The sequence below is a fragment of the Melanotaenia boesemani genome, chromosome 11 (genome assembly GCF_017639745.1).
Source record: "Melanotaenia boesemani isolate fMelBoe1 chromosome 11, fMelBoe1.pri, whole genome shotgun sequence".
In the NCBI taxonomy this organism is placed as follows: Eukaryota; Metazoa; Chordata; class Actinopteri; order Atheriniformes; family Melanotaeniidae; genus Melanotaenia; species Melanotaenia boesemani.
The window spans coordinates 20,386,520-20,413,883 of record NC_055692.1 but is presented as its reverse complement, the minus strand read 5'-3'; the positions used below and the strand labels follow the sequence as shown (position 1 = coordinate 20,413,883).

The following is a 27,364-nucleotide window of genomic DNA, read 5'->3' as shown; positions in this document are numbered from 1 at the left end:
GTGTTTGTGTGTAGCAGAAGTTTTTTTTTCTTCCTTTGGGCTTTGAATCACAATGCGTTAAAGGATTTGACTAAATCAATACACTAGATCAGAGGTCCCCAACCCTGGTCCTCAAGGTCCACTATCCTGCAGGTCTGATTCAGGAAAGTGGGCCTTGAAGACCAGGGCTTGGGACATCTGCACTAGATGCATTAATGAAAAAGAAGTGCTCTGCTTGCTTGTATTGAATTTAAAATCCACCAGTGAAACACTGAACTTACTGGTTTGTCTGAAGACCCTCTATCTCCAGGATGACACCCTTCTCATGCAGTCTGGCTGCAGTGTACTTCAGAGATTGGGGCTTCCACTTCTTACTGCCCTTTTCATCTCTTCTGCTGTCCAGTTTTATAGATCTGTGTGATTTCCTGGAAACAAAGCAGTCATGAAACGTTGTCAGTGGAAAAAATAAATATTTTGAGAAACAAGGCTGGAAGATGAGACTCACTTTCGGTTGAGGTTATCCAGGCAAGTCTTGATGTACGTATCATAGTAGTTCATCTGCTCCTGGTAGAACGTAGTTTTTGAGTTTAGTGCAGTCAATGTCTGCTGAAGCTTCGTAAGCTCAGCCTTCCTCCGCTGTCTGTAGCGCCTCTGGTACCGAATGTCCTGTTAATTACAAGTTTTAGCTGCTCTTACATTGTGAAACTGAACAGACTGTTGAGATATAGCACAGAGTGCATATGTAGATGGGAAAGGAGAGCTTCTCATGAACCTTAGCTATGTCATTGATGAGGTCCTGGTATTTGTTGCTGGCAGTCACAAGGCCAGCTTGCTCAAGATTACGGAGGTTCCTCAGGACCTTCCTCTTCTTCTGCTCCAGAGGCAGCTGGCTGTCCTCTAGTACTGCTGGGCTGCTTTTTAGGCCCTCTGGTGCCTGAGCATCCTGGACTGCCCTGCGTTCTACAATCTTTGTATGCTCCAACTCCTTCAGCATTGAACATATGTAAGAAGTACACAAAATAGATTATATTCCAGATGTCACTGTGATAAATAAAGTAACGATTAGGCATCTGGGTGAGGAGAAAAAGAAATATTACCTGTAGAGGAGAAGCTGGGGTCTCAAGAATTTCAGGTAATGTCTCTCCAGGCTGAATCCGAACCACGTCAACTATTAGCTTTTTTGTCCTGATAAACATACACAAAATAATGACTGAGATCTTTTAATTTTACATGCAATGTCACTGAAACAAAAATATTTAGGGTTGGGAAAAATGTCCCAGAAAGAGTCAGTTTTAATTCCCTCATACAGCATAAACTATTATACTCCAATTCGATAAAGCATCCTTTATTTAAGGATTTTATCCTATTCTTTATTGTTAGTGAATATTATTGTTTAGACAATTATGATACTGTAATAAAAGTTATGGCATGTACAGAGAAATGTCAAGTCTTGAGTATATCCAAGAGATGAGTTTACACTTTTTCAACATTTTTTTATAAATTTAATCTGTTGGAATGCATTAAACTATTTTTACCTTAAAACATTAAATGACACATGTACTGAGTAATTCTGAAATGCCTAAAAGAAGAAGAAGAAGTGGAGTCTCTTTCGAAACTGATCCAGACGGATGCATGTTTATAGGCAAGATAAGCCTGACCACAGCACCCTTCCTTTTTGGGCAGGATATGATAGAAAAGCAGGAAAGACAACACAGATATGGAACTGAGTGACAGCCACAGAGTCACTGTGACATCAACTGTGTCAAAGGTCAGAAACTCATTCAGCATTTATAAAGAACTTGTAAGTGTAATGGTTTTTCATCGCTGTGCCTAAAACCTGAATCCTCACACAATAGATTGCAGTGTAAAACTAAAAAAGCTCAAACCCCCCCACCACCATTACTTTGTCATAAGGGTCTTCATGTCTTTGTCATCCCCCTCCAGCAGCTCAAACTTGCTGGTTAGGGTAAGGGAGATCTCAGTCTTTGCCAGCTGGCTCAGAGCGCTCTCTCTGTTTACATCATTTGGGTCTACCGCTCCTTCCCCTGGAATAAAAACAGCACAGTTGTACTGCTGGCAAACTTGTGATTAAATTGCAGGAAATTTTTTAAAGAAAAAAATGTTCATGACAGTACCGAGCAATTCCTCTATGTCAGGCACATCTCCCAGGTCCTGCAGCAGCTCATGTAGCAAGTCATTGCGATCTGGAGAGATGGCCTCCAGATGTTCCAAGAGCAGCTGAACAAATACAGACATGTTAGCTCAATTCAGTACGCTTAAATATTCACTGCAAGTATGAAACTATTAATATAATGTGAAGATGAACTACACTAATGTATTTTACCTAAGGAAAGAAAAATATCTCTAAATGAGGTGTGCTACAGGTAATCTTAAGTAATAAGTTTATCTTAAGTAATAAGTCTACATATCACACATTTTACACTTTATGCATATGTAGCCAAAATCCCGTTTCCATTCTAATCATGTTTTTATTTTTCCTTCAAATATCACAGAGAGGAAATGGTATCGTCTTAAAAGCTGCATGGACATCTGTCCCAAACCACTGTCATCTCAACTGATAGTTGAGCAATTTATGACTAAAGGACACAGCTGCTTTAAACCCACTGTTCTATCCACCATCCCCCTTGAAAGGAAGTAGTCTGAAAATTAAAAGAAAGCATAAAGGATGATGATGTGAAATAAAAATATTTACAAATACCTACATAAGGAAAAAAAAAGAAAAACTAATGAAGTATGTTTGAAGTATGTATGACGTATAATTATTGCATGATTCACATGGACGCTATGCTGCAAGGGTTATCGCTGCTTGACAAAGTTGAACTCTTCTTAACTTTCCACCTTGCTGCCAAAGTAAAGACCCAGAATTAAAAACTGCAACACAAGACATCACCACATGCAAAGTGTGTCTGATATAAGAGCACTGATGAATGTGCGTCATGAGTAAGCGACACTGGAGAATAAGAACTAATGAGGGGGAGGGGGCACTCTAGATCAGTGGTTCCCAACCTGGGGTCCCCGAGGCTTTGGACTTTCAGAGTCATTGTGATGAATTTCCACACACTGGCCCTCATTTATCAAATGAACGTGTAAATGAGCGCATGTCTGATCACAGGAATGATCTTACAATTGGCTCTACGTGTGATTTATGAAACGTTCATATCTGACCGATCCCAGCGTACAAATGATTGGGCTTTGATAAATGCAGCGGCTGAAATCCATCGTCATTTACATGTTACGCCCTTCATTATTTGTGGTCCCCAGGTCTCACCAAGTCAGGTCAAGCCATGGAGAAGTGACATTCTGCCAAAAAAAAAAAAAAACTTGATCGAAAAGCAGCCTAAAAACTGGACTCAAAGGGGTACACAAAAACGATACATGGAAGAGGATCACGGAGGCAGTTGATAGCTTTGCCGGTGTTGAACAGACTCTGGCTGAAGTATGAATAAAATTCTAATAAGTAGCATATGTCCATGATTAATGTTTTATTAGTTTTTATTGGATAATAGCCCATGTCTGGTAACTGAAAGTCACAATTCTTTACTTTGCACACTTAAATGACACACTAACAGAGATCAATAAAAACATTAAAAAAAGTGAATAAAGCTTTTTCAAGCCTCTAAACTTTGTATGTTTTTATTGACATTAGCTAAACGTTGTGTTCCTGGTACTGTTACATGAAGAGCTCCACACTTGTGTGCATAGCATGGGAAACATTAGCCTACTGATAAATAGAGAACTTATATAACTTTTAGATATAGAAGCGACAGATCAGTTCCTGTCTCCTCCGTGTAGCCCCCAGTGGAGGCTGTGCTGGGCATGGTTCCCTGGGCATCAGCTCCACTGCCTGCGTGGGGCATCAAAGGGCTCCATTAACCAGAGCATGGTGTGCAGGACTGAGCAGGACAGAATGATGTCGAAGACTTTCTCCGGAGAGTACAGCATCGCCCTCCACTTGTCCGAGACACATCCATCTGCCTGAAGCAGGGCTCCACCGTGGCATGTGTGCACACTGTTGAACCTGCGCTCCTGCTCTGTGGCAGGATTTACCAGCGGGGTGATGAGATGCTCCGAGAGTAAATTTAGGTACGAGTTTGTTTGCAAACACAGATTTCTGTTTGTAATTATCATTATTTCAAATTGTAGTGTAATGATTTATAGGCCTGTTCATTAAATTTGTCCTACTGTAATTGTCATGTCTGGGCTTAGGATGTTTATTTCCCCAAATCATTTTTTAGTCTGTTGGTGTGCACTCCAAGCGGTATCAGTGTGTTGCTTTATTAATTTAGATTGGGAATCCATTTTAAAATGCTGTTCTACAAATGGGTTAATTCTGAGTACTGAATATGTGGCTGCTTATGCTTAGATGGCTGTTTGAGGTTTGTTTAATAATTATTTTCAGCATGCTTTGCTGCACCACAAATCCACACTGACTCAAACTTGCGTACACGATCTCAGACCTGTCGTGAGATTTGATCGAATCCTACGCTCCCATCCAAATGAATAAATGCCGAGCCTTGCGTGGAAATGGTCGTGCGCACAGAATTCCTTCGTACATTCATTTGATAAATGAGGACCACTCTCCCTATTTTAAGGAAAAAAAAGTGAGTCTATATGTTGGTAATTTAACTTTGGCTTTATTGAAGGAGAGAACTCAGCCAGAATACACGGGGGTCCATGGCTTTTCATTATTTGCATGAAGGGCCCCCCCCAAGGAAAATAGGTTGGGAACCACTGCTCTAGATTATCCCAGAGCATCAAGTTCTGCCACCATGTCAGGATACGTGTCAGTCACAGAAACACAGTTGGTGGTCTGATGCACCAGCTGAGGGAATTTTAATCACTAACAAATGCTTTAAGGTCTGCAGCATTTACTTATGATCTTATGACAACATTCTCATAAGGAGGTTGGAGGGCAGGTATTTAGCATCAGGCTCCTAAAACACGAATCTTAACTTTGTGGCCAGTTTGGTACCGTTTGCCATTTTTTTATTAGTGTTCTATTTCCTTACTACTTTGTGTAGACTTTCTGTTGCTCTTACTGTCTAGTTCGGTTTATGCATAGGAACTAATTAGTTAGACTTATGAATAAAGTTATTTGCTTAATATGATAAAGTTTGAGGCTTGGTTAAAACTACACTTTCACAATTTAAAACTGCTGCTAAAGGCCGTGCTGTGGGTGTCATTCCCATCCCTTGTGTGGAGAATTAGTTTTTTCTGGCCTCACCGTGTGGGTGTTGATGATCTCCTCTATTGAGATGTAGATAATAGGTTTGCTCAAGGTCACCATGTCTGAGTATTCATCAATATTAAACTTCTCCTCTGGTTCAGGAACATCACATGCAGACTGGAAAAATAACCTGGGTGAAAGATCAGAAGTGGTTGTCATCATTTGAGCTTGAACTGCAGTGTTTGTGAAAAAAAAATTACCAAACTACCAAAGTGGAATAAAATTATGCTACTTTTCCTTGATGTACCTGTAATTTTTCAGCCAGGGTCAACTGTTCAAACTGATTTATTGCCAGGAACTGAACTTATGTTACTGTGAATTTTTTTATTCGTGATGACTCACTCAGTTTGACAAAGTGAAGCAGATAAGAAAACGCACGTTTGCCCTTCCTTTCTCAATTGTGTACATCTCTGGTGTTCAGCGTATTTTTGTGGACACAACGGTCTCCCATCTGCTGATTCAGCACAAACAGCTGCTTTTACCAGGAACACCTCTGTGTCCACCAAATCAACCCCGAAAGAAAAACATGTTTATGAACTTTTTTCATACTCTTGTTTTTGTAAGGAACTTACTTCTTTCCCCACCCCCGACATCTTCCCCCTCTATCGTGTTGTTTCTGAACACACCCCAAAAGTCATGAAGCCATATGCATGATTATTTTAGCCCTGAGCTAAAATATTTTGACAGTAAAATCAAACTTTTACAGGACATCAGTGCCAGCTGCACAGAACAATTTATCTGTCAATATTAGTTTAATCTTTCTCACCTGAACTTCTCATATGTCTGAGATATATAGTTGTTCATTGGTGTCATATGTGCATTCTCGCCCTCAAACAACTTATTGGCAGCGGCATGCTGGAGCATCTTTGCCACAGATCCCAGGTTACGTCGCTGGTCTAGATGAAGCTGCCCTCCTGCTGACATGTCGATGATGTCAAAGCCATCAGGCGCCACAATGGCAGGGTTCATGAAGCGGTAATACAACAAGTTTCCTACAATCTAACATGAAAAATACAAATTAATATATATATAAAAATGCTTTCATTACAAAAATGCTGACAAACATTATGCTGTCAGGAAGACTTGACATGCCGTGTATTATTCTAGATTATTCTATGAAAATAAAACATGCAAATGTTTGGGTTTCTACCTTTAGCAACTCATCTTCTGAGGCTTCTGGAAACTTTTCATGGAGGCTGTTCTTGAGAACCTTTGCAATGTATCTCATGCCATAACTACATGCAAAAGAAAAAGCAATGATAGGACATAAAACACAAAAAACATGCATTATAAACATGCTTTGTGGCAAATAAAACCATATCATGATGGAGAAAATAGAGAACACTAAATAACTGCATTACTGGTCTACTTTGAGATTTGCAATCAGCATAATGAAATAGTAAAACACTGCCACCTAGTGGTATTATTTGGTCAAGTCTTCAGAAGTTGAAGGGTAGTTTTTGTCTCTTCTAAACAGTGATCCCCAACCCTGGTCCCTTAGACCGACTATCCTGCTGCACGTATTAGATGTCTCCCTGCTGAAACACCCCTGGTTCAAATTAGATGGATCTCTGGCGAGCTCTGCAAAAGTCTGCTATTGACTAGTTATCTTGAGTCAGGTGTGTTGTAGCAGGGAAGCTACAGCACAGTGTGACATAAGGACCAGAGTTGAAAATCTGTGCCCTAAAGGAAATGACAGCATGGATGTTTACAAAAGAAGGCCTCAGATCAAAACTTCTACCATTACATTGTTATGTTTTGTAATACCCATGACTAAATTTTTATTAACCCATCTAAGCTATAAATGCTGTCCAATCGTGGGATAAAAAGATATCTAGATCCATTTATTCAAATATCATTATATTATGGAATCAAATAAAAACAAAAAATATTTAATAGAACAGGAAATACAATAAAAACAATAAATAACTTATATTTAAACATTCAAATACAAAACAATGAAATGAAAATGCAAGCTTAGGTAGAACAATTAAAACATGCGAGCAGAGCTAACTGCTTTGCAGAAGAGCTGACATGCAAATCTGTCAAAGCAAGAAATAAAAAATGAAAGAAAGGCCACTGACATTTTACAGGTCCTGAAACTTACGGGATATTATCCAGAGAGGACACAATGGAGTTCAAGACCTTATCTGTGGCAGATCGTAGTGCCAGACTGGATGCTTGCAGCCTGTTGCGTACTTCCTCGTGTGACATGGCTTGCTCAGGAGTTACTTCATAGGGGAGCTTACTATAGGACAACAGAAGGCAAACATTAAAGCACATGCAGTAAAACTTCTACTTTTCCATTTATTTATTAACCACAATCTAATGTGCAATCATTGCAAAATACTATACAGTTTAGCTTGGTCTCTACTGTTTTTCCCCATTACCTGGCCTCTCCAGTAGCCGACTCCAGCTGGTTGACCCAGGCTTTGTACACATCCACAGGGTTGGTGTTGATGCCTAAACTCTTGTCATCAATGATGTCTTTGACCACTGGAGCCAACAGCTGCCTGAGGGTGTTGTGACCACGTGCACCTCTGTTAAAGCTCACCACCATCTTGATGACTGTTGGGTTGCCTGTTACTATGTCCTGAATCTGGTCCACCTTAGAACTGAGCCACACACAGAGATGACAATCATAATGCAGTAGATTAGCAGCATCGCTCAAACTTATATTCTACAAATCTTCAAAGCAAAACAATAAACAGGTGTAGATTAGGCACATGTATTTGAGATTCAGAGATGCATTTCTCACTTGATCTCTTCCTCCAGAGCAGTCTTGAAGAGTTTAAGCAGCAGGTATTCTTCTCTTTGGTTAGAGGCATAGTTGTACAGGGTGAAGATCACAGTGTCCATAAACTTTGTTGATTTGTTTTGGGGCATCTGGAAGATCAGCTTAGCCAGATGGGAGGGATTGGTCTGAAGGGGAGGGAAGAGAGTGGACACACTGTGTTAATAGGCTTCTGTAAATCTCAGTTTGTTTTAGGTTGAGTAGTTCAAGAATAAATGTTAAAACTTGGGGGATAATTACAGGGATTTTTGTAATACCTGTAGCAGGTAAAAGAGATGTTGATAAAGTTCCAGTTTCCTTCTTTTGCCTTTACTGAGACCCTTAATACCCAGCCTGTCTCCTGCAGTCAGGTCATCTTTACTTGCTTTACTTTTTTTGCTCTTCATTTTCTTACTATGGGACACAACATCCTTTAAAATGAAGCAAACAAATTAATTAGTTGTACAGAAGATAACATTTCATTATAAAGATGTAGTTAAGAAAGCTTGATCAATAATTACCACAATAACATTTATTAATCACATTGAAATGTATAAAATCTAGAGGTGGGACTCGATTTAAAAATGTATCTAATTAATTAGAGGCTTTTTAATTATTTAATCTCAATTAACTGCATTTAATCGCATAACAATATTTGCTCCATAAAAGCAACATTTCTTTATTTAAATAGATTTTAGTAGACGACTGAATAAAATAATAAGACACAGACGAAACTGAACAGACTTAAAGTTAAAGTGCCATTTAATGTACTTCAACTAATAGCTCTGGCTCTTCTCTACTTGAGTCTATCACATGTTACAGCACTTTTAATTTTTTTTTTTGTCCACACTCTTCATTAACAGACTTTAATATCCATTAGTGACCCAGGGCGGGATCAGCCAGCGGCAACTGAACATCAGTTGCTCTGACTGCAGCTGGAAGCTGGAACTTCTGCTGCATGCGGACGAGTGATTTTGCATGGAGGGGCCTGCAGCAGCACCCACTGCAGAAGAAGTAAACAATACCTGCTTTCACGTTTGTCTCCAAAAATCTCCAATAACAGTGATTCCCACGACTTTTTGAGCCACGACCCCCAAGATAACATATGTTGGTGTTCGCGACCCCCATCCCTACATGATGACTTAGTGATTAATTATGTGATATATCATGTAGGTTATCTTGCAGCCATCCTCTAAATGCAAGTCTGGAAAAATGTGTGAATCTTCATAAATTAGGAGGATCAAGCAGTTTTGGTGGTTCCCCGTTGTGACAAGGCACCTTACATGCCCAAAATCAGCCTCTCTCACAGAGATAATAGCTGTTTTCCCACTGTAGGAACTTTTTGAAGTTCCCGTAAGCTTTTCAGGAACCAGGCCATTTTTTCGCGCATTTGGACAGATAGGAACTAGGGATCACGGCCCTCAGTTGCTATGAACATTGTAGCTCCTACTCCTTTGCAAGGTTCCATAGGAACCCACGTGACCTAGGTGTTTGGTGATTGACAGCTACGCCCCTTGCTGGATTTCTGCTTATTCATTTCAGCATCTTGTGGCCCGCCATTTTTAAAAACCACTGTTGCAGCTACGGACGACAACAATACTAGCTTCTTGGTGGTGGTGTTTTCTTCTCTCTTTATTTTTTGCGGGTTTTGTTTTGTTGTTGTGTGGCGCTTAAGTAACGCGTCACTGTCGCAGACCATTGCGTCACATCGGTACCTGACCTGAATGCAAAATGAAACAGTTCCCCTGGGGAAGTGCAGTTCATAGAACAAAATTCGAGATTTATCTCTTCATGCTTTATATAATATATACATATTTTACAATTATCTGTTGATCCCCTCAAAATATCTCGCAACCCGACTGAAAGAGAGTCACTGGAGGGGTCTGAAAACTCAATAAATATAGCGTCAAAGTCACTAAGTTGGCAACACTGCATTCGCCGAGCTCTGATAGACACATCTGTGTAATCAGTGATCCAGGAAATCGTGCAATGACAAACGTTTTGCATTGTTTGGAATGCAAACAGTGATTGAATGCATACATCTTTTACCACATTCATTTTTTTTTGTAACTAATTCAGCTTAATTAATGCAATAAAGTCCCACCCATAATCAAATCACAATCCTGTAGAGCAAATTTATTTTCCTTGAATGTTAAAGTTTTCAAGCGTTGCCAACCTGCAGAGTGATCCGGTTCTTCACCAGCAGTCCGATCTTTATGTCCATCAGGTTCAAGTCTGTCTCCATCTGTTGATTGGAGCGAATCTTTGTGACCACTTCCTCTCTGAGCCGCGTTACATCCTGTTCTTCCTGTACGTCTAGGGGACTCTGCTCCAACAAGTGGACAAACTTGCGAACCACTGAGAGAGGAGGATCTCTGGCCCCAGCTAAGGTTTGGAAAACAAGGGGGTTAGAAACAGCACAGCTTTATACACACAAAAGCATGTAAAAGTAGCTTTATTATTTCTTCAAATATACTGTTGTCACAGGGTTTTTTGTCTGTTTTTTTAACAGTACTGCCATAAAGTCTTAAATCAAAATCTGAGTATCTCTCCGACAGGCATATCAGGATGTCTCATTTAAACTGCAGGAGTGAAAATAAAGTTTGACTCACTCAGGGTTCTGTAGTCGTCTCTGGCTTTATTGGCTTTTAGGAAAGCTTGGATTTTGACAATTTCTTTTTCCTACAAAGACAGAGTTTTGAGCATGAAAAACAACAAAACAAGAGCGATGCTGACCGACAGTATGACTCACATGATCTTTGAAGAACTGCCGCCTCTGACTGTATTTTCTTTTTGCTTTCCACATTTTCACCAAAGACTGGATCTAAAAAACAAAAACACATTTTTGGTTTTTGTTGTTAATCTGTGTAATTATGTACATGCCGACTGAGTTTACAAACTTGGTTTACTTGTGCCATTTTGGAATTTCATTAATAATTAAAAGACTGTATATCAACTTTTACATTTACAGCTGTCTTGGCACTTCAAGTATACCACTGTTTTAATAAAATAATAATTTATAATCACCTTGACCACAGTAGCAACATTTTTTTGAAGCAAATTCATCCTCTCTTTATATATTTTCCTCTGTTTATAACCTTTCCAGCAAGCCTGAGAAAAGGGAAGGAATATAATCAAATGTAAGGGCATCTGAGATGTAAATGTTGTTTTAGTTTTTTTCTGAAAGAATATAAAAACATTTAAATGGAATGTCTTGCAAAAAGCATGAAGCATATCTGTTTACATTTTATAAATGCAAATGTTAATCTTAAATAAAGCAACATCAGAATTTATTAATGATACATTAACTCACCACCATATCAATCAATATTCACACCTCATACCTGCAATTTGACTACATATGGTTCTTGTTGGCGTAAATACTCCATTCTCTTGGTGTGAGTTTTTCTGACCAGGTAACCCCTGATCCTCGCCTGCAGCTGAATCACAAAAGATTCATTTGCCAGCCAAAGTTGCTCCCTGTTATATTCAGCAGTCACACAGCTGATTACATTCTAGAAGAAAAAAAAAATCTCAGACCCACCAGGGACACTTTCATAAATCAACGAAGCAATCTTACGATAAACTGAATAAATTATTAACCCACAAGAATTACATCAAAATATTGGGATGTGTAGTTTATTACTGGAACATTGCATTATGGAGCAGTACCTGGATTTCCTCTTTACTGAGCTGGCCTTTGTGATGTTCAAATCCTTCAGGCTCCTCCCAGGTGCCCTGCTGAGTCTCCAAATTATAGTAGTAGTCATATCTGTCTTTGATGCAATGCTTTACCCACATAGTATCAGTGCTGCCTGGAGAAAAAGGGGGAAAAGATCAGAACTGGGCAAAACCAATGCCAACCCTAATAAAAAAAAAAAACTGAAAATATAGGTGATTTCTAATTGTGTATCCATCCATTGTTCACAACACAAAATCTTTGTTGGCACTTAAGATGTTCACTACCTAGGATACAGCAAAATAGCAACTTTACTGAAAGTCAGAGAATTTAATTTACCACCATGCAGCCCACAAACATATATAATAGTTATTAGTTATATTATTTTTTATTGTTATATAGGTATAATTATATATATATAGGTATAATTATATATATATATATATATATAGGTATAATTATATATATATATATATATATATATATATACATATACACACACACACACACTACCGTTCAAAAGTTTGGGGTCACTTCCCTATTGAATCCCATGGTAAAGTGACCCCAAACTTTTGAAAGCTAGTGTATATACACTGTATATCAAATAGTTTGTTTCTTTGATACAACTCAAGACTTCGTTTGCACATTCACAATTTCCCAAACAAAGCAGACTTTCTGAGCAAACAGACTAAGATTGGAATTAAAAGGGTTGGTGGGAATTTGCCCTTTAAGCTAGAAAAAAAAAAAACATCCTTGGTATGTTGAACTTGCAACACAGTACAGGTCTGTGGTGATACTTTTAAGTACAGTACCTGCAGTAGTAGTTTGCTTCAGCGCCAGCTCAGCAAGGTATGTGTCAGCACATTCAGGAAGCACTGCTCTCAGTCCTGCATTGGGATCCTGCAAAGACTGCAAGATGGTCTGGGAGTCCCCCTCAGCCACCATCCTGTTAATATGAGCCACTGCTCGAGACACTAGCTCAACAAACAAGACAAAGATGTTGAGTCATAACAGCACTGTGGGACTTCATGTTCATGTCTGCCAAGTCTCAAAACTCCGTTTTCAGGTAGAAATATTTCAGCTTGTATTTATAATTACATGTAGCTATGCTACCGTTCAAAAGTTTGGGGTCCATTTGCCATGGGATTCAATAGGGAAGTGACCCCAAACTTTTGAACGGTAGTGTATATTTTCCAAAAGTTTGCTAACATTGTTTTTGTTCATTTTAACATCAAAGACGGTAATCCAAATATGCATGAATGAAATAAAACTCTGGGTATGTACATGTGAGAGCCTCCTCTTCATCCTGATTGGCTGAAAGTATGGCCTCTTGGATTTGGTCCAGCCAGAGGACTGTAGACTCATCACCAGAACTCTACAGTCAGGTGAAAACACAGCATTACTTCTCTTTTCAGAAGAAAGAGACAAAAGTACATCTTAAGGTACAAACAAGTAAAACCACACAACTCTAACTTGACTTCAAATTACAGATTTTTTGGGATCAGATTCATTTTAAACATTTAATGAACAGAAAATCTTGCAGTGATGCTATGTGTTAACAATTTTTGTTTTATCTACCACATGTAGTACTTTTTAGTTGTACTGCAGCAGGACTTCATATCAATTACACTAAATTGCACAAGGTTGTGCTTTTACAGCAACTGCAGATTACAGTAAACAGTATCCATGTCCAGTGATAAGATCTAAAGGGGGAGAGGGGGTAATAAATAAAAATTCTATCATATATATATATATATATATATATATATATATATATATATATATATATATATATATATATACAAATACACACACACTGCTGACCCTTACAATGTGACATCATAGCAACTTACACAACCCTGTTTATCCAGCTTGACCACTGTTCTAGTTCTCAGGCTAATTTTAGAGATCTGTAGTGGGGTGTTTTGACCACAGAGACAAGGAAGGAAGTCACTATCAAAAACACTGAGGAGTCTAAAATAAGCATCTTTGTTTCTATCTGCATTTAACAAACTCATATTTTGAAAGAATTTAAAGAGATGAGCAAATCAACAAATCACAGTAATGTGAAAAAAAAAAAAAAAAAAAAAAAAAAACTTTTAGTTACTGGTGTGTGTTATTTCAGCATTGAACATCTGTGCAGAAATTTAAATTTTCTTGCACTGTGTACAGAACAGCATGAAGGGAAAACAGGAAAATGAAAGAGGTGGTATCCTGGGAAAACCTTCCCTGAAATGAATAGTTACCATCTTTATAAAAACAATATTTCAAGGACAAAGTGGAACAATAGGTTAAAACATCTATTTCCAACTCCACACTTCCCTAAACAGGCTGATAAATACCAAAATCAAACTTTAACAATATATAGAATAACTTTCAATGTCAAAACCAAATCAAAATGACATAAAATTACTGTTTATGAATAACAGCTGTTACACCACAGAGCAACCGCCCCCACTAGTGAGTCAAAGGGGAAGTTACTGACGCAGGCAGATGGGAATTTAGTTTTCAGGCCTGAGCAGGAAACATGCTTACTGAAGCGTACGCAGATAAATGTCCCACATACCAACGGGAAGCCAAGCTTTGGCACACATCATTTTATGTTTGACCACAGCGCAGCAGAGATGCAACACAGCAAATTTTACAGGTGGAGGATTGGAAAGAAGGAACACCAAGAGGGGTAAAGACAAAGAAACGTTTAAAAACTTTGGGATATCAATCTAAAACGGAAATGGTTGATGTTGTGCCAGGACTACTCCTTTGTTTGGTGGCTGTGCAGACAAGTCAGGACGCCGGTAAGTTTATTAAAACGTGGACTACTTACTGCATTCCTACATTTAGTTTTTCAGATGTTGACATTTACACATTTAATGCTTGAAACATGAAGCAGTTTTGTTACACATCAACTGGGTAAAGTCTCATTTAAAATAAATCGAATTAAATTTTATTTAATTACGCTGTAAAGACAACACAGATTTTTTTTATGTAAATCTTCAGAGTAATAAAAGCCATCAGTGTTTTTTGTCAAAAGTTGATTTTAAATATGACTTTTCTACAGGGAACAGAACCAGGACCAAAAACAACACCGACATACCGGGTCCAAAAACCTTCAGGGGGTCAATAAGCAAACTCAATCACACAAAGCTTCTGCCCGGCCTCCATCATCCCAGTACACACCCTCGCCTGGATGTTGACCTAGAGGACCCAGTGACAGCCTACACCACAGGAGTCATCAGCACCTGGGTGATACCTTCATCATACATCCTTGCCATGCTCGTGGGTATTCCCTCTAACGCTTACATTCTGGCCTTCCTCAGAGTCAGACTCAGAGCAACGTCATTGTCTACAACAGTTCTTTACCTGAACCTGGCCTTGTCCGACTTGCTGCTCCTGCTTTCTCTTGGACTGCGGATTCACTATCACTTCAACAGAAACAACTGGATATTTGGGGAAACATCCTGCCGGCTTATTACGGCTTTGTTTTACGGCAATGTTTACAGTTCTGCACAGACTATAGCATGCCTCAGTCTGAAGCGTTACCTGGCCGTGGTCAAACCGTTTTTGTACAGACAAATGGCGAAAACTACACTGGCGGTGTGGACGTGTTTGGTCATATGGTTTCTGTTTGGAGCGGCTGTTGTGCCTGAGCTCCTGGTCAGGCAGAGCTACCAGGTTTCCCAGCTAGGAATCACCACATGTCATGATGTTCTTCCCCTTGAGGAAAAATCCCACTCTCCACTGGTGCTATTCAGACTAATGCTGGTTTTTCTGGGCTTCATTCTGCCCTTTATGATTTGCATCTATACCCATGTGGCAGTGGTATACCACTTGGGACAAAGTGCTTCTGACTGGAGACCATTCATCAGGGTCAGCACTCTGGTTTTTATCATCTTTCTGGTGTGTTTTTTGCCCAGTGGCATCCTGCATATTGTCCACTACATTCGCCTGGTATCTACTGGGGATGATAGACTGTATGGATTCTATAAATTAGCAGTGTGTCTTTGCTGTTTTCACAGTTGTCTGGATCCCTTCCTGTGTATGCTCATTTCCAAGACTGCATGCTCAGAACTACAATTCATCTCCCTCCGTGGGACACCACAAAGACGAGTAGTTACAACATGAGTCTGGATGTTTAAACACAAGGAAAACAGAAAAAAAAGAAAAAAAAGAAAAAGCATCTTTCCAGAGCATTGTTGAGACACAAGAAGCCTACAACTTATTCTGATCTAACAGGACACGAGGACAATCTACAGCATATTAGATCCAATACAACCACACAATGTTAAGTTTGTAAAAAATCTGAGAAGTAATATGCAAACTGTTATTATAAAAGGTTTATCCTGGACACTGAGCAAATTTACAAATGTAGTATGAAGAGGAATGAAATTCAAGAATTTTGATGGAATTAACTTTAATCCTTCTAAATTTAAAGTTATTCTAAAACGTGATCAAGTAATAAGTATATAAAGTAATATAGAAATGTTAGAAATAAGAAGATGCAGCACGAAAACCAATAAAACTGAGAATTAAGACATACAATGGAGCATGTTATAATGGTCATTGAACAATTTGCACCATAAGGAAGTTATGTAAATTGAATGTAAATTAATCTAGATGTATTTGAAACAACTTAATGTTGTCATTTTACCTGGCAGAGAAGTTGTTTAGTATGCTGTAGGACATCATGGTAGTGCTTAGCTGTGGCTGGGTTCACTCCAGTCAACTTGGCTGTAGGGAGAAGCAGCGCTGCAAGTGTCTGCTGATGATCACCTGAGTTAAGAGCCTCGTTGATCTCAGCTATAGCTATGATGCCTGGGGGAAAAAAAAGGAAAACTAAGTTAATTCAATGTATTCAAATGTGCTCAATTACAAATATCAGTTGTACAAGTCAAAGTGCATGACTATATGTACACGTTGGTCAAAAATCTGCAAGATTTCCTTACGTTCATGCTCTTCATGGACCTGGACATTGACCGTGTCAATACACTTCTGTACGTCGTTCCAAGTGAGAAACTCTTGGCCTTTGGCAAGAGACTCAGCTCGCTGTTTGATGAGCATGTCAGCATACCTGAGGAAAAGTGTCATGCTAGTTTAAAAAGATTTTATGACATCAGCTTAAATAATAATGAATCAATACTAGTGAATATACAGAAGGCAGAGACACCTACAGAGATCATTAAAAAAACATTTCTCATGTATTGTGACTACTTCATGCCTGGACAACCTAATACTAAAATACTTTAAGTACTGATGCTTTTAACATTTGGCTTTTGCAATATTGCCACTTTCAGTTTTTCAGCAGTCCAGATCCACCTGTCCTGTAGCCATCTTACCTGTTGAGGTTGTCGTGTTCTATGTTGGTAAAGCCCAAAGGGGAGTCTGTTAACTGCTCAATCACAGCCTGAGGGTCTTTGGTGTCTAGCACCTCATTCAGCACTGCTACTGCTGACAGCATCTCCACAGCTACACTCAGTTCTTCATGACTCAGTCCAGACTAAAAGACAAATTAAAGTGCTGCATCAAACACATGGATTTATATTTGACAACAATATACTGTATATCTGATCTGGAGAACACAGATGTAAACGTAGCCATCTTAACATGTATGCGTTCCTGGAGCTAAAATCTGAAGCATGCTGTCTAACCCGTGGTCCTTGTAGCTGCAAACTGAAAAGCTCCGACTGGTAGAGGTTGGCAGCAGTTTGGTAGACAATTGGCAGCTGTGCCTCAGGGTTCATCAGCTCCTCCACGGTCTCCAAAGCATCGCCAAGACGAATGGCTGTATTAATCCTTGACACTGCTTCCAGTTCTGTTAATATCAAATAAATAAATAAATAAATAACTGGAAAATACATATTTAAAAGAAATAAAAACTACAAAACCCTAAACTCATACACAGTGTGATTTTTTTTTCTTTTTGTGGCAAAGCGCATGTAAAAATGCTTATGGAAAATCTAGCTCTGATATTTACCAAGAACTGTATTTACTAGTAACCAATAATGTTCCATTTTTGCATCAATAAAGAAACACATAGGTGTTTTTTTTTTTTAAATCATCCCAAAAAAGCATTAATAAATGTACATGGTAAGTTAGAAATGCAGCTTACTTCGTTTCTCTGCCTCAGCAAAGTCATTGCAAGAGCTCACAACTCTCTGGATCTCTACTTTGTCCAGCGTAAAAGCTTTTCCTCCATCCTGCAGGACAAAAATTAGAAAATTTAGTGGGATGGCAAAAAAACAACATTACATTTCAGCATCCTTTTATACTGGTTGAGGTAAGGTAAAGAAGCTTCAGGTGTCCATCTGTTTATACAGACAACAATGAAAGCACAACAAATTCAGTTCTACAAAGCTCCTATAAACTTATAGTAATCTATTAAAAATTAAGACGATTTACTAATTGGACTAACACATAAAAATATACGGGGGCCTGAACAAGTTTCCTGGTTCCAAAGTTTACCCCACTCTGTTACGTAGGCTGATAAGTGCAGCATTGTGACCCAAAACAACAGTATTCAGCAATAAAAAAAGGACGTGTGACTTTCTAATCTGTGCTATCGGAGGGACTAACAGCATTAACAAGCTCCGGTCAAGCAACATCAACCTGTCTACAAAAGTGAAATTTTCATCAAAGGTTTTATATTAACATTTAAAAAAAGAATTAGATATGGCAGAGTAATTGTAAGAGTTAATAATTCCTGATGTCTATTTTACCATCATATGTAATAATGCAGCTGGTTTTATTTGCACCTCCACCACTTGTCTGTTCATTATGCATAATGCTGCCTATGTAACTACCTGCTGAACATTTGACACAAACCAGCTGATGCCCTCTAAAGCAGCAACTTGAACCTCCATTTCTTACTGGAAATAGGTAGAAACAAACAAATAGGTTTACTGATCGTTCTCAGTTATTTGCTCTTATGGAGGAATAGATCAAAGAGTCTCAAGCTTGAATTCATGGTGGAGAAACTGTGTGCACACTGTCAGCGATCTAGTACATAGAAAACGCTTGTTTGTTTTAGTTTATGGCTACTTACAGAGAAGTTTGCTGAACTTTTAAATCAATTGGTTAGGGGTTCTATTGGTATACTTTATACTGGTATGTAAGCTCAATCGAACCCTGATGTGAACCAAACAACCAAAAGGTTGTTTAAAAATGTAGGTCTTGATCCACTAAAGTTAAACTACCACTTAATCCATTTATCAACCCTGGCCAAATAAATCAATCAACAGGTTTGGCTTATATATTATATCATTTTATGCATCTGTATAAGTTGTTTTATAATTAGTTATCACAAATTTGCCTTACTTATTAGGTATTGATTGTTTCTTTGTGATATGTGGTTCACTTCTCTTAAAAGTCAAGCAAAATCAAGTGTTGGCATGGAAACTCCTCTTTGTTGACCTACAAAGGTCTCTAGTGACTGGGTTGAGTGGGAAAATCCAAATCAACACCCTCCCTCTTAGGACCTGATTAGATTAATAACAATAGGTGAACAGGTGGTGGTGGCGTTAGAGTATGGAAGTTTTACAGTCATGGATATTGTGCTTGTTCTGAAATAGCATTTATGTGTGGAATGCATCAAAATAAGGTCTACATGAATGTCAGCACCCAAAGTTTCCAAGAACACTGTTCTAACTATATTAACCAATTTATTCACTTCACTACTAATTTTCATGAACACAGTTTTCAGGATTTTTGTTCGTCTTCAGTAGATGAACTTCAGTAGAAAAACTAGAACTCAGAAGACAAAAGGTTTCCCGCCTTTCAAGGCAGTGTGCTCGCTGAAAATGAGCAAGCATGCTCTGCTTTACTATACCTTGGATTTATGTTGGCAGTAAGTGGAAAAATGTTCCAGGTACCAATGACTGTTTGTCTCTTGAACACCCAACAAGGCCAGAGGTTCAAGTCTAAGTGCAGCCAACAGAGCGACTTCATCTTGAACCGAAACTGCTTCATTAACTTGCTTTACTGCTGCCTGGACTGAGGACAGAAAACAGAGACAAGCTAAACTGAGTGGTACCGAAGTTGCATTTAATTTCAGGTTAGAGTTTAAACAAAGTTAATCTGATGGAATTTCTCTCTCATCACGACACATTTTTAAACAGATCTCATGTTCATTTTTTCACACAAAAATGAAAGTATTCAGTATGCATAGCATATCAAAAGGTTATGTGGGAAGACTCTTACAGTTGTCTAAGTCAATGCAGCTCTGGATTTCCTGTTGAGTCAGTAGCTCCTCATACACATCTCTTTCTTCAGCAGCAACGGAGGACCGCTAACAGAAGGAGACAGATAGAAAACAGTACTGTATAAAGCAGACTTCATGTAACGTTGCTCAAATATGCATTTGTTAGTTTGCATACTGCAAATATTACAGTTCAAGTATGTGGTGGAAGGTCCCTGTTTGTACAGTATTTGGAAAGAGAAAGGGAGGAGAGATGTTGGGCGGTGTGGAGGGTTACTGTCTGGTAAATACAGCTGACACTGCAGGGACTGGAATGTGCTGGCAGGGCTTGTGGAGTGAGGCAGTACAGACAGCTCCTTTCAGACCTCAGTGCTGAGTCCTCTGGAGGTATTGTACTGCAGTCAAAAGACACCTGCTCAAGTTAACTTTTTATTCCTTGCTTTCTTTAAAATCCCATTTTTAAAATGCCCCATTGGTCTGCAAAATTTCATATTGCTATTTTGTTATTTCTGGTGGCTGATAGCTGACATATGGTGGGAGTGAACAAAAATGGGATTACTGGTTTTTAAGGTATATTAGCTGCAGGAAAGACAGCTGTATTCTTACTACAAAAACTTACTGTAACCTAAATCTTTATGTGCTGTAAGCTACTTATTCAACAGTTTATTGATCCTGCTGTTAAGAGAGACAATTTAAAAAAAACTGTCATAATGATGTGACTGAAATATTTGGAACAATATGTTTTAGACAACTTGTTAGAGATATTTAGTTTATGCACCTACTTTCTGCCAAGATTAAACTACGGTAGGAAAAACTAGATAAAAAAAATAAATAATAGGCAATTTATTTATCTGCTAATTGCTTCATCTACTAGCACACTCAGTTTAATTAGGAAAAAATGCAAAAGGGCAAAGAGGTTCGACTTCTCACCCTCCCTGAGGCCTGATTCTGCTTGCGAGCCTTGGCCTGGTTTAGTGTGTCCTGGTAGTTTTGTGCCAGAGCTTCCTGGGTGTTCCTCAGCATTGCATTGGGATTGTTCAGGGCTCGCAGTGTCTCAGATGCAACACCTCTGTCAATAGCATCATTGATGGCAATCACAGCAGCATGCACTAAAATAAATGTGTTTAAACATGTTAGGGTTGGCCTAAAAACATTAACAAAAAAGATTTATCTGCATCAGGCAAAATTCTTCATAAAGAGCAGAACTCACAAGCAGCTTCATCCACTGAGAGCTCGTTGGTCAAGATACCTCCAATTTTACTGAAAGCTGGCATCTGAATGCCATACTTGTCCAGTTCAACCCTCATGTTACTGATCTCTTCCTCTGGAAGGCAAATATACATTAATAAATGGAAAACTATACAGTATCTCAGAATTATAAAATAAAATTACATTTATTTTCATTTTACAGTTTAACTGAGAGCCTTTAGCAGTGAAAACTTCTCATAGCGCATTACAGGTTTGTTGCTGCATTATCTGCATTTTAAGCTTCAATGTAACAGACAGCTGTTCAAGTACAGCTCCTGGATGTGTTCAACAAGCTAAACACATGCTAAATATTCATTCTGAAAAATACAATAAATATATAAATAAAATACAGATTTGAACACTAATGTCAATAAAACAAACTAATTAATTGATGACTAAAAGCCTTTTGCAGGATACATTACTGTTTAAAATAAAGTATTATTAGTGGTTTTCAGTATTTAGAGGAATGCATGTTTTGGAAAATAAAGGGGGAAAAATACTGCAACCTCAAAAACAACATTAACATCACAAAGTGTTAAAGACAATTAAAATTATACATAAAATGTTTAGGATGATAACACTTTTAGGTTTAGTAGTCTGTCTTCCTGTTAAATGGCCTGAAAATTAAGAAATGCTTAATAATTACAGTTACCTGTAAAGGCCACTTTTCCCAGCAGGTCCTGGATCTGTGGTGCAACTCCCAATTTGTACAAATACAAGCTGAAATAAATCATACAGAACAGAATGTTCATTAAAAAAAAACAAAAAAAAAAAAAACAGCCTTCTCATGTTTGTTATTGTTCCTAGCTGCCTTACACCACAGGGAGGTAGTATTGGTTCAGATTAGACTGCACCAACTGATAGCAGCCAGCACACCCAGTCTAACACAACACAATTCATTCAATAGGCAGGTGGTTGGAAACTTCATAAAACTTTCATCTTCCCACAGGTACCTGATAAGTGGCAATGAATTATAGATATTTAGGGAAGGTTTGGCATGAGCACAGCTCTGAATGAGGGGGTTTTTAGTTCTGTAGCTTGTGGTTGTTCTGCCCTTTGGTCACAGTATGTGTGAGTAAACATAGGATGCACTCTGTCCTGGGGGTCACAGACACTTCAAACAACCATCTAAATTTTGCTTATTCGGGAAAATAATGTTTTGACAAACAAGCAGCTGATTCAGTCTGAGATACGGACATAGTAACAGCTGACTGGGGTTAATGAAGGTGGCTGATTACAAGGAGCAGGGGTTATAAACAATCACCTGAGAAGCTTAAGCAACCACCCACCAGACAGGACAAGCATCTTGATTTTGAGATTCCTCTGGTTTCTACACCTTTACAGTACCACTTGGGGTAGAGTTTCAAGATGTACACATACATTGTTCCTCCTATTCCACAATAAATGTGCAGAAGCATCCATTGCTTTGCCTCAGTGTCTCAATGTGTTTATACCCGGGCAGGCAAAGTATTTACTGGGAGCTTGTGGGACTTGAACTGGACTTGCAGGAAGGAAGTGCACGTGTGTGCATACAGAGGGAAGGAAACAAACTCTCTCAGGACCTGCATGAAACACTACAACAAAGAAAACAATCCAGACAGCTCAAATAGCCACACTCCAAATCTACATTTAGATGACTGCATGGGCAAGAGACAAAAATGTACCCCTCAGTGTTTACAATAAGATCCCTAACTTTCACCATAAAAAGATTTTCACAAAATTAATCTTGGAATTTATCCCTTTTAATGAAAACTAGTGTGATGCAATTGAGCCCCACAACACCTAATGCAACTGTATCAAGGCTTGTATAAGCATTGTCTTTAAAATTTTATAAGCTTCAAGTATTCAAAAATTAATCTACAACCATTTAGAAGATGGAACTTAACTCCTATTTAGTCCATTATTAGTTCATTTGGCAAACAGACAACTGGGGCCTTGGAACTGTGTCAACTTGCAAATTATTACCTTATAGGTTTCCTATAGATGCATGTCTATAGGTATGACCTATATAACACAAGGTATGTTCGACAAGAAATCCTCCCAGAGCCTTACCAACGGTTTGTTTCATATCACTTACCGGGTGCCATTGCTGCTTTTGACATGTAGGCATTCAATTTTGATGGACACAGTATTAGCTGTATGATACAGCTATCATTTAACACTCAAGATGTCCTAAAATGGTGAACTGAATGCAGAGTAAAACTGCACACTGAGTGTAAACAGTAAAACAAAATTTAATCTGCCCAGTGGCTTTGGGTCATCTAACAATATCAGTTTATATTCTTATTTCACAAGCAGTGAAATCATGCTCAACATTCATGTGGGGCGCCATCAAGGAAAAGACTACATGGTGTCCAGCCACTGCATTAACAAAAATGATCTGCTGTCAGAAGTGGAAAATTCAGGAAAAAAAGCAAAAAGAAAAATCGGTGTTTCCGGAATCGTCTGAGTCTTACCTCAAAGCGTGTATACAGTATACCACCTTAGGCATGTTTTTGCGATCATACACATCTGTGGTTTCAGGATAAAATATCTGAAAAAGAAACCAAGACAGTAAAAGTTGTTTGTTTTTTTTTAACTCTTCTGCTGCAATTTACTATGATTATAATTTGTATCACAGCAGTTTTTTCTGCATATTTCTTGTCCTCCCAAACAGTTATATTAGAGCTCATTCTTTTAGAACCGCATACGGTTTAGAGACATGTAGCTTTAAAACAAACATAGCATCTTTTCAGTTTCAAATACAGGGGGAACTTTATCTGAGGTGAATTTCTAGCCTTTAGGTGTGTTTCCCTGCTGAACAGGTAAAAAGCAGGATTAGATTAGAATCAAAGCACCTCAAGCTTGTGAGGGAAAGTCTGTTTTTAATCAGTGTTTAAAATTTAAAACAAAAAGCTTAGGAACTAGTTTTCAGTGTGTTTTTCTTCTTGCATGTGAATGGAGCAGAGATTTCGTGGAGCTGGAGGAGGAAACAACTTCGCCAACATAGGTTCATGTCAGCATGGCGCATCCCAAATGTTCTTATTGGCTGAGAAGCGTGACGACCGCCATCCCAGCCAGTACACCCATCCTGTCACCCATGATTTGTCTGTGTATTCAGAGCCAGTTAGAATAAGACACTGATAAAGCTGTGTTAAATGAAATGTTTACATCTTCTCTCATTATGATCTGGCATAATGATCTGTGTGTATCTATATGTTGCATCAAATGTGATTTTTGTTTATTGACCTTTTTTGTTGTTACAGATATTACAATTCAAGTGTTGCCTGTATGATTTTTGAAGCAAGCTCAAAAGGATCTGCATAATGTCTATGTTTATAGGTGTATGTTCACTGATGGTTAAACCCTCCTACCTTGGGGAGGCCTACTGACTCCATGGCGCGGAGCCACTGCACTGTGTTGTCAGTGTGTCTGAAGTGCAGTCCTTTGCTCTGAAAATTAACATACAAGTAAAGACATATGAAGCCACATAATTAAGAAGTACAAAGAAATTGTGTACAAGTAACCCTGCATTATAGTATATGTGTTCTGATGTCTATGAATTCTATAATGACTCTTTATCCCAGCATAAAAAAAAAAAACATGGCTGAACACTGGCGTGCCACTTTACCCTTTTCCTGTCTAAGACTGTTTTCAACCGTCAGGAAGTCCCTGCAAGGACTGGAAACGGTTTCTTACAGTCATGTGATAAATCTGAAATATTCAAATGTGGTACATAGATTTACCTTATATCGGGCCTGATCTCTGTCATAGATTCTTTTCTCAGACACCATTTTGGGGGCAAAAAAATTGGCAAGTTTGCCAAGATAAACACCATTTCGAAGCCCTTCCTCAAGCTCTGTGGTAGGGGGCAAGTCCTCTTCTAAGCAGGCCTCCATCCACCTGGAAATAAACAAATACACTGAAGATGAGGCAAAGGATTTTCATAAGCATAATCTCTTAACTTAACTGGTTTTAGACTAAAACAGAGAAGTGACTAAAAGTATTTTCAAAGCAGAGGTGAAAATAAAGAAGAGAGCAAACTGCTCTACAGAGTTAGCAGCATACAGTCAGAGCTCAGTAGAATGTTTTTTGGGGTTTTTTTTTCCAGAAAATCATTGGGAGCATAAGATTTATCGACTTCTTTGCAACATTTCTATGGTTACAAGTCCATTGTTTGCTATCTGATAACTACACAGAGCAGAGCACAGATATTTGGTGGCTGAATGCCTGCATGCAGTCCGCAAGTCAATATTGAATTTTCCTTCACCTGCTACCCTTCCTCATACAGGCAGAAGTGAAACAGCTCAACAAGCACACAAAAATATGTCATGATAAACCCAAATACAGCATGACGACAAACACAATTACTAACAAGTTTGTGTAAAGTGAAAATCATCCCCTCTTCAACTTTGTCCTCCAGATTATACCACACAATCCCTGTTTACACTGATTTGCTGTTAACAGGAAATCACAAGGCTAACCATAAAACAAACATACCGTATTTACTTATTATACCCAGGTTTAACAGAATACAGAAACAGTCTGTTTCTGTGAGTATTGTTACAGTCAACACCCACCCCAAGTCCAGCATGCTTTAGAAAGAGGGCTACACACTTGCAATCTGTCCTTGCAGCTTACTGATAGTCGTCAAGTGAGCCAAGTGAAATTAGCACTGACCAGAATCATTTAACACTATTATGTTCAGTCTGTAAACAAAGCTGAACAAGTATTAAGATTTTGGAGATACAAATGTGAAAATCAGCAATGTGTTATGAGGAAATCACTACCAGATGATCAAATAAATCTTTTAGAATAAAAAACTATTGGACAGGGAAAACAGTGTGTTAGCGTGTTGACCTCATCTCAAACTGATGTCATTTCCCTTTGAAAGGTTTAACAGAGGTTTCAGGGCTGCAGTGTCTGCCAGACTATTCCCAGAGATATTAGGAAAAACCCGTTCCAGAGAACTGGCGAATGCTTTGTGAGCATGGTGAATCATTGTGGTGTGGTTGTCCGTTACACATTACCTTTCTGCCCACAGCTGACATTATATTTACTGCTATGGTTGCACCTCAGAGTTATTACCTTGTTGTTCTTTAACTTACAGCTAAATTTATTCTGTTGAAAAAGGAAAACGTAAATCATTGTGATTTAGTTTGCTATGCTGCCTGGATTTCTATCATACCAACATATCCTGCCTCCCCTTCGTTTAACCAACAACAATAAAGCTTTTCCTCCCACATGTACACAGATGACACCTTGTTTGGATTAATTAAATCCATGTGGGTGCTCAACGGATGCAGCCTGGCAAAACATGTGTCAGCACATTAAGGCACTTCCACAGCAAACCCAGTGAAGCGTATAAGACACACACTTTGAAGAATAAACCACTTCCATTGCCACTTTAGCCAACCAGTGCCATTGATGACTGTACTTAAATGCAACAGACTTTTTTCAAAGGTTAACGCTCAAGATCAGTTTGAGTAATCATTTTAGGTCCAAATCTGTAAGATTATGCTCACCCGGTACATTTCAATGATCACTTTTTACTCTAAAAGTATTTTTGACATTTTGATATTGAGTAGATAAAATTGGTGGGTCAGTCTAATTACAGACCAGTGAAGTTTCAATAAGAACACAACACTGACCATCAGGAGAGCCCATTTGGTACTTACTGGCTATGAAACAGGAGGCAAATTGTGTGGCAGAGCAAGTACTGATGAAAGACTAAATTAAAAAAGCAAAACTCTTTGTTACATTACATATCATATCCTGCATGGGCTGCATAGCTCTGCTGTTAAACTTAACTTCCTGTACTTAAAACAATAGGGGACTTGTCTCCTGAAGCTGGACAGGCTAGTACTCCTGTTTACGTCTCTGCAAAAAAAAGGCCTTCCTGTCATTGTCCAACATGTGACACAGTGTGCTAAACAAAACACAGCTTTCTGAATAACATACATCTGCTCCACCTTGAACACATTATTAGCAAACTGACCTCTTTTGCTTTCAGCACTAGTATTTCTTTCTATGCAAAATGTCTTTTGGAGGCTTGTGTCATGGAGATTTGTCACGCTGGTCATGGGTTAGGGTGTACGCCTAGGGGGTGAGCAATCTGACGCTCTTGTATCAAGTGAAAACTTTAATTTGCCATATGATCTGCTTTTTCAGAAGAACCATACAGACTGTGTCATTAAATAACCCTTTCCAAGCTTTTCTACTTCATATAAAATAAAGCATATTTAAATGTGACTAAATTAGGATGAT

The 27,364-nt window shown here is 38.6% G+C and overlaps 2 protein-coding genes across 2 annotated transcripts in view; one reads left to right on the top strand and one right to left on the bottom strand.

Moving 5' to 3' along the window:
• The window catches only part of iqgap2 (IQ motif containing GTPase activating protein 2), a 35,904-nt gene that overhangs the window by 1,244 nt on the left and 7,296 nt on the right, over nucleotides 1-27,364 (bottom strand). Inside the window, exons 3-36 of the mRNA XM_042000299.1 lie at nucleotides 24,844-25,000; nucleotides 24,472-24,549; nucleotides 23,575-23,651; nucleotides 21,771-21,838; nucleotides 21,081-21,194; nucleotides 20,801-20,979; nucleotides 19,873-19,960; nucleotides 19,502-19,665; nucleotides 17,786-17,873; nucleotides 17,325-17,488; nucleotides 17,013-17,173; nucleotides 16,623-16,747; nucleotides 16,328-16,491; nucleotides 12,964-13,054; nucleotides 12,492-12,653; nucleotides 11,673-11,815; nucleotides 11,345-11,515; nucleotides 11,028-11,111; nucleotides 10,753-10,824; nucleotides 10,613-10,682; nucleotides 10,177-10,385; nucleotides 8,279-8,431; nucleotides 7,986-8,149; nucleotides 7,618-7,842; nucleotides 7,335-7,475; nucleotides 6,378-6,462; nucleotides 5,994-6,226; nucleotides 5,225-5,357; nucleotides 2,115-2,217; nucleotides 1,883-2,024; nucleotides 1,077-1,164; nucleotides 752-964; nucleotides 485-645; nucleotides 261-404 (exon numbers count right to left, since the gene is read on the bottom strand). Coding sequence (XP_041856233.1) covers nucleotides 261-404; nucleotides 485-645; nucleotides 752-964; nucleotides 1,077-1,164; nucleotides 1,883-2,024; nucleotides 2,115-2,217; nucleotides 5,225-5,357; nucleotides 5,994-6,226; nucleotides 6,378-6,462; nucleotides 7,335-7,475; nucleotides 7,618-7,842; nucleotides 7,986-8,149; nucleotides 8,279-8,431; nucleotides 10,177-10,385; nucleotides 10,613-10,682; nucleotides 10,753-10,824; nucleotides 11,028-11,111; nucleotides 11,345-11,515; nucleotides 11,673-11,815; nucleotides 12,492-12,653; nucleotides 12,964-13,054; nucleotides 16,328-16,491; nucleotides 16,623-16,747; nucleotides 17,013-17,173; nucleotides 17,325-17,488; nucleotides 17,786-17,873; nucleotides 19,502-19,665; nucleotides 19,873-19,960; nucleotides 20,801-20,979; nucleotides 21,081-21,194; nucleotides 21,771-21,838; nucleotides 23,575-23,651; nucleotides 24,472-24,549; nucleotides 24,844-25,000 — 4,614 coding nt within the window. The remainder of the gene's footprint in view (nucleotides 1-260; nucleotides 405-484; nucleotides 646-751; nucleotides 965-1,076; nucleotides 1,165-1,882; nucleotides 2,025-2,114; nucleotides 2,218-5,224; nucleotides 5,358-5,993; nucleotides 6,227-6,377; nucleotides 6,463-7,334; nucleotides 7,476-7,617; nucleotides 7,843-7,985; nucleotides 8,150-8,278; nucleotides 8,432-10,176; nucleotides 10,386-10,612; nucleotides 10,683-10,752; nucleotides 10,825-11,027; nucleotides 11,112-11,344; nucleotides 11,516-11,672; nucleotides 11,816-12,491; nucleotides 12,654-12,963; nucleotides 13,055-16,327; nucleotides 16,492-16,622; nucleotides 16,748-17,012; nucleotides 17,174-17,324; nucleotides 17,489-17,785; nucleotides 17,874-19,501; nucleotides 19,666-19,872; nucleotides 19,961-20,800; nucleotides 20,980-21,080; nucleotides 21,195-21,770; nucleotides 21,839-23,574; nucleotides 23,652-24,471; nucleotides 24,550-24,843; nucleotides 25,001-27,364) is intronic.
• f2rl2 (coagulation factor II (thrombin) receptor-like 2) lies at nucleotides 14,212-17,493 on the top strand. Its single transcript, XM_042000307.1, has 2 exons — nucleotides 14,212-14,474; nucleotides 14,738-17,493. The coding sequence occupies exons 1-2, from the start codon at nucleotides 14,411-14,413 to the stop codon at nucleotides 15,799-15,801; spliced, it is 1,128 nt and encodes a 375-aa protein (XP_041856241.1). The 5' UTR covers nucleotides 14,212-14,410; the 3' UTR covers nucleotides 15,802-17,493.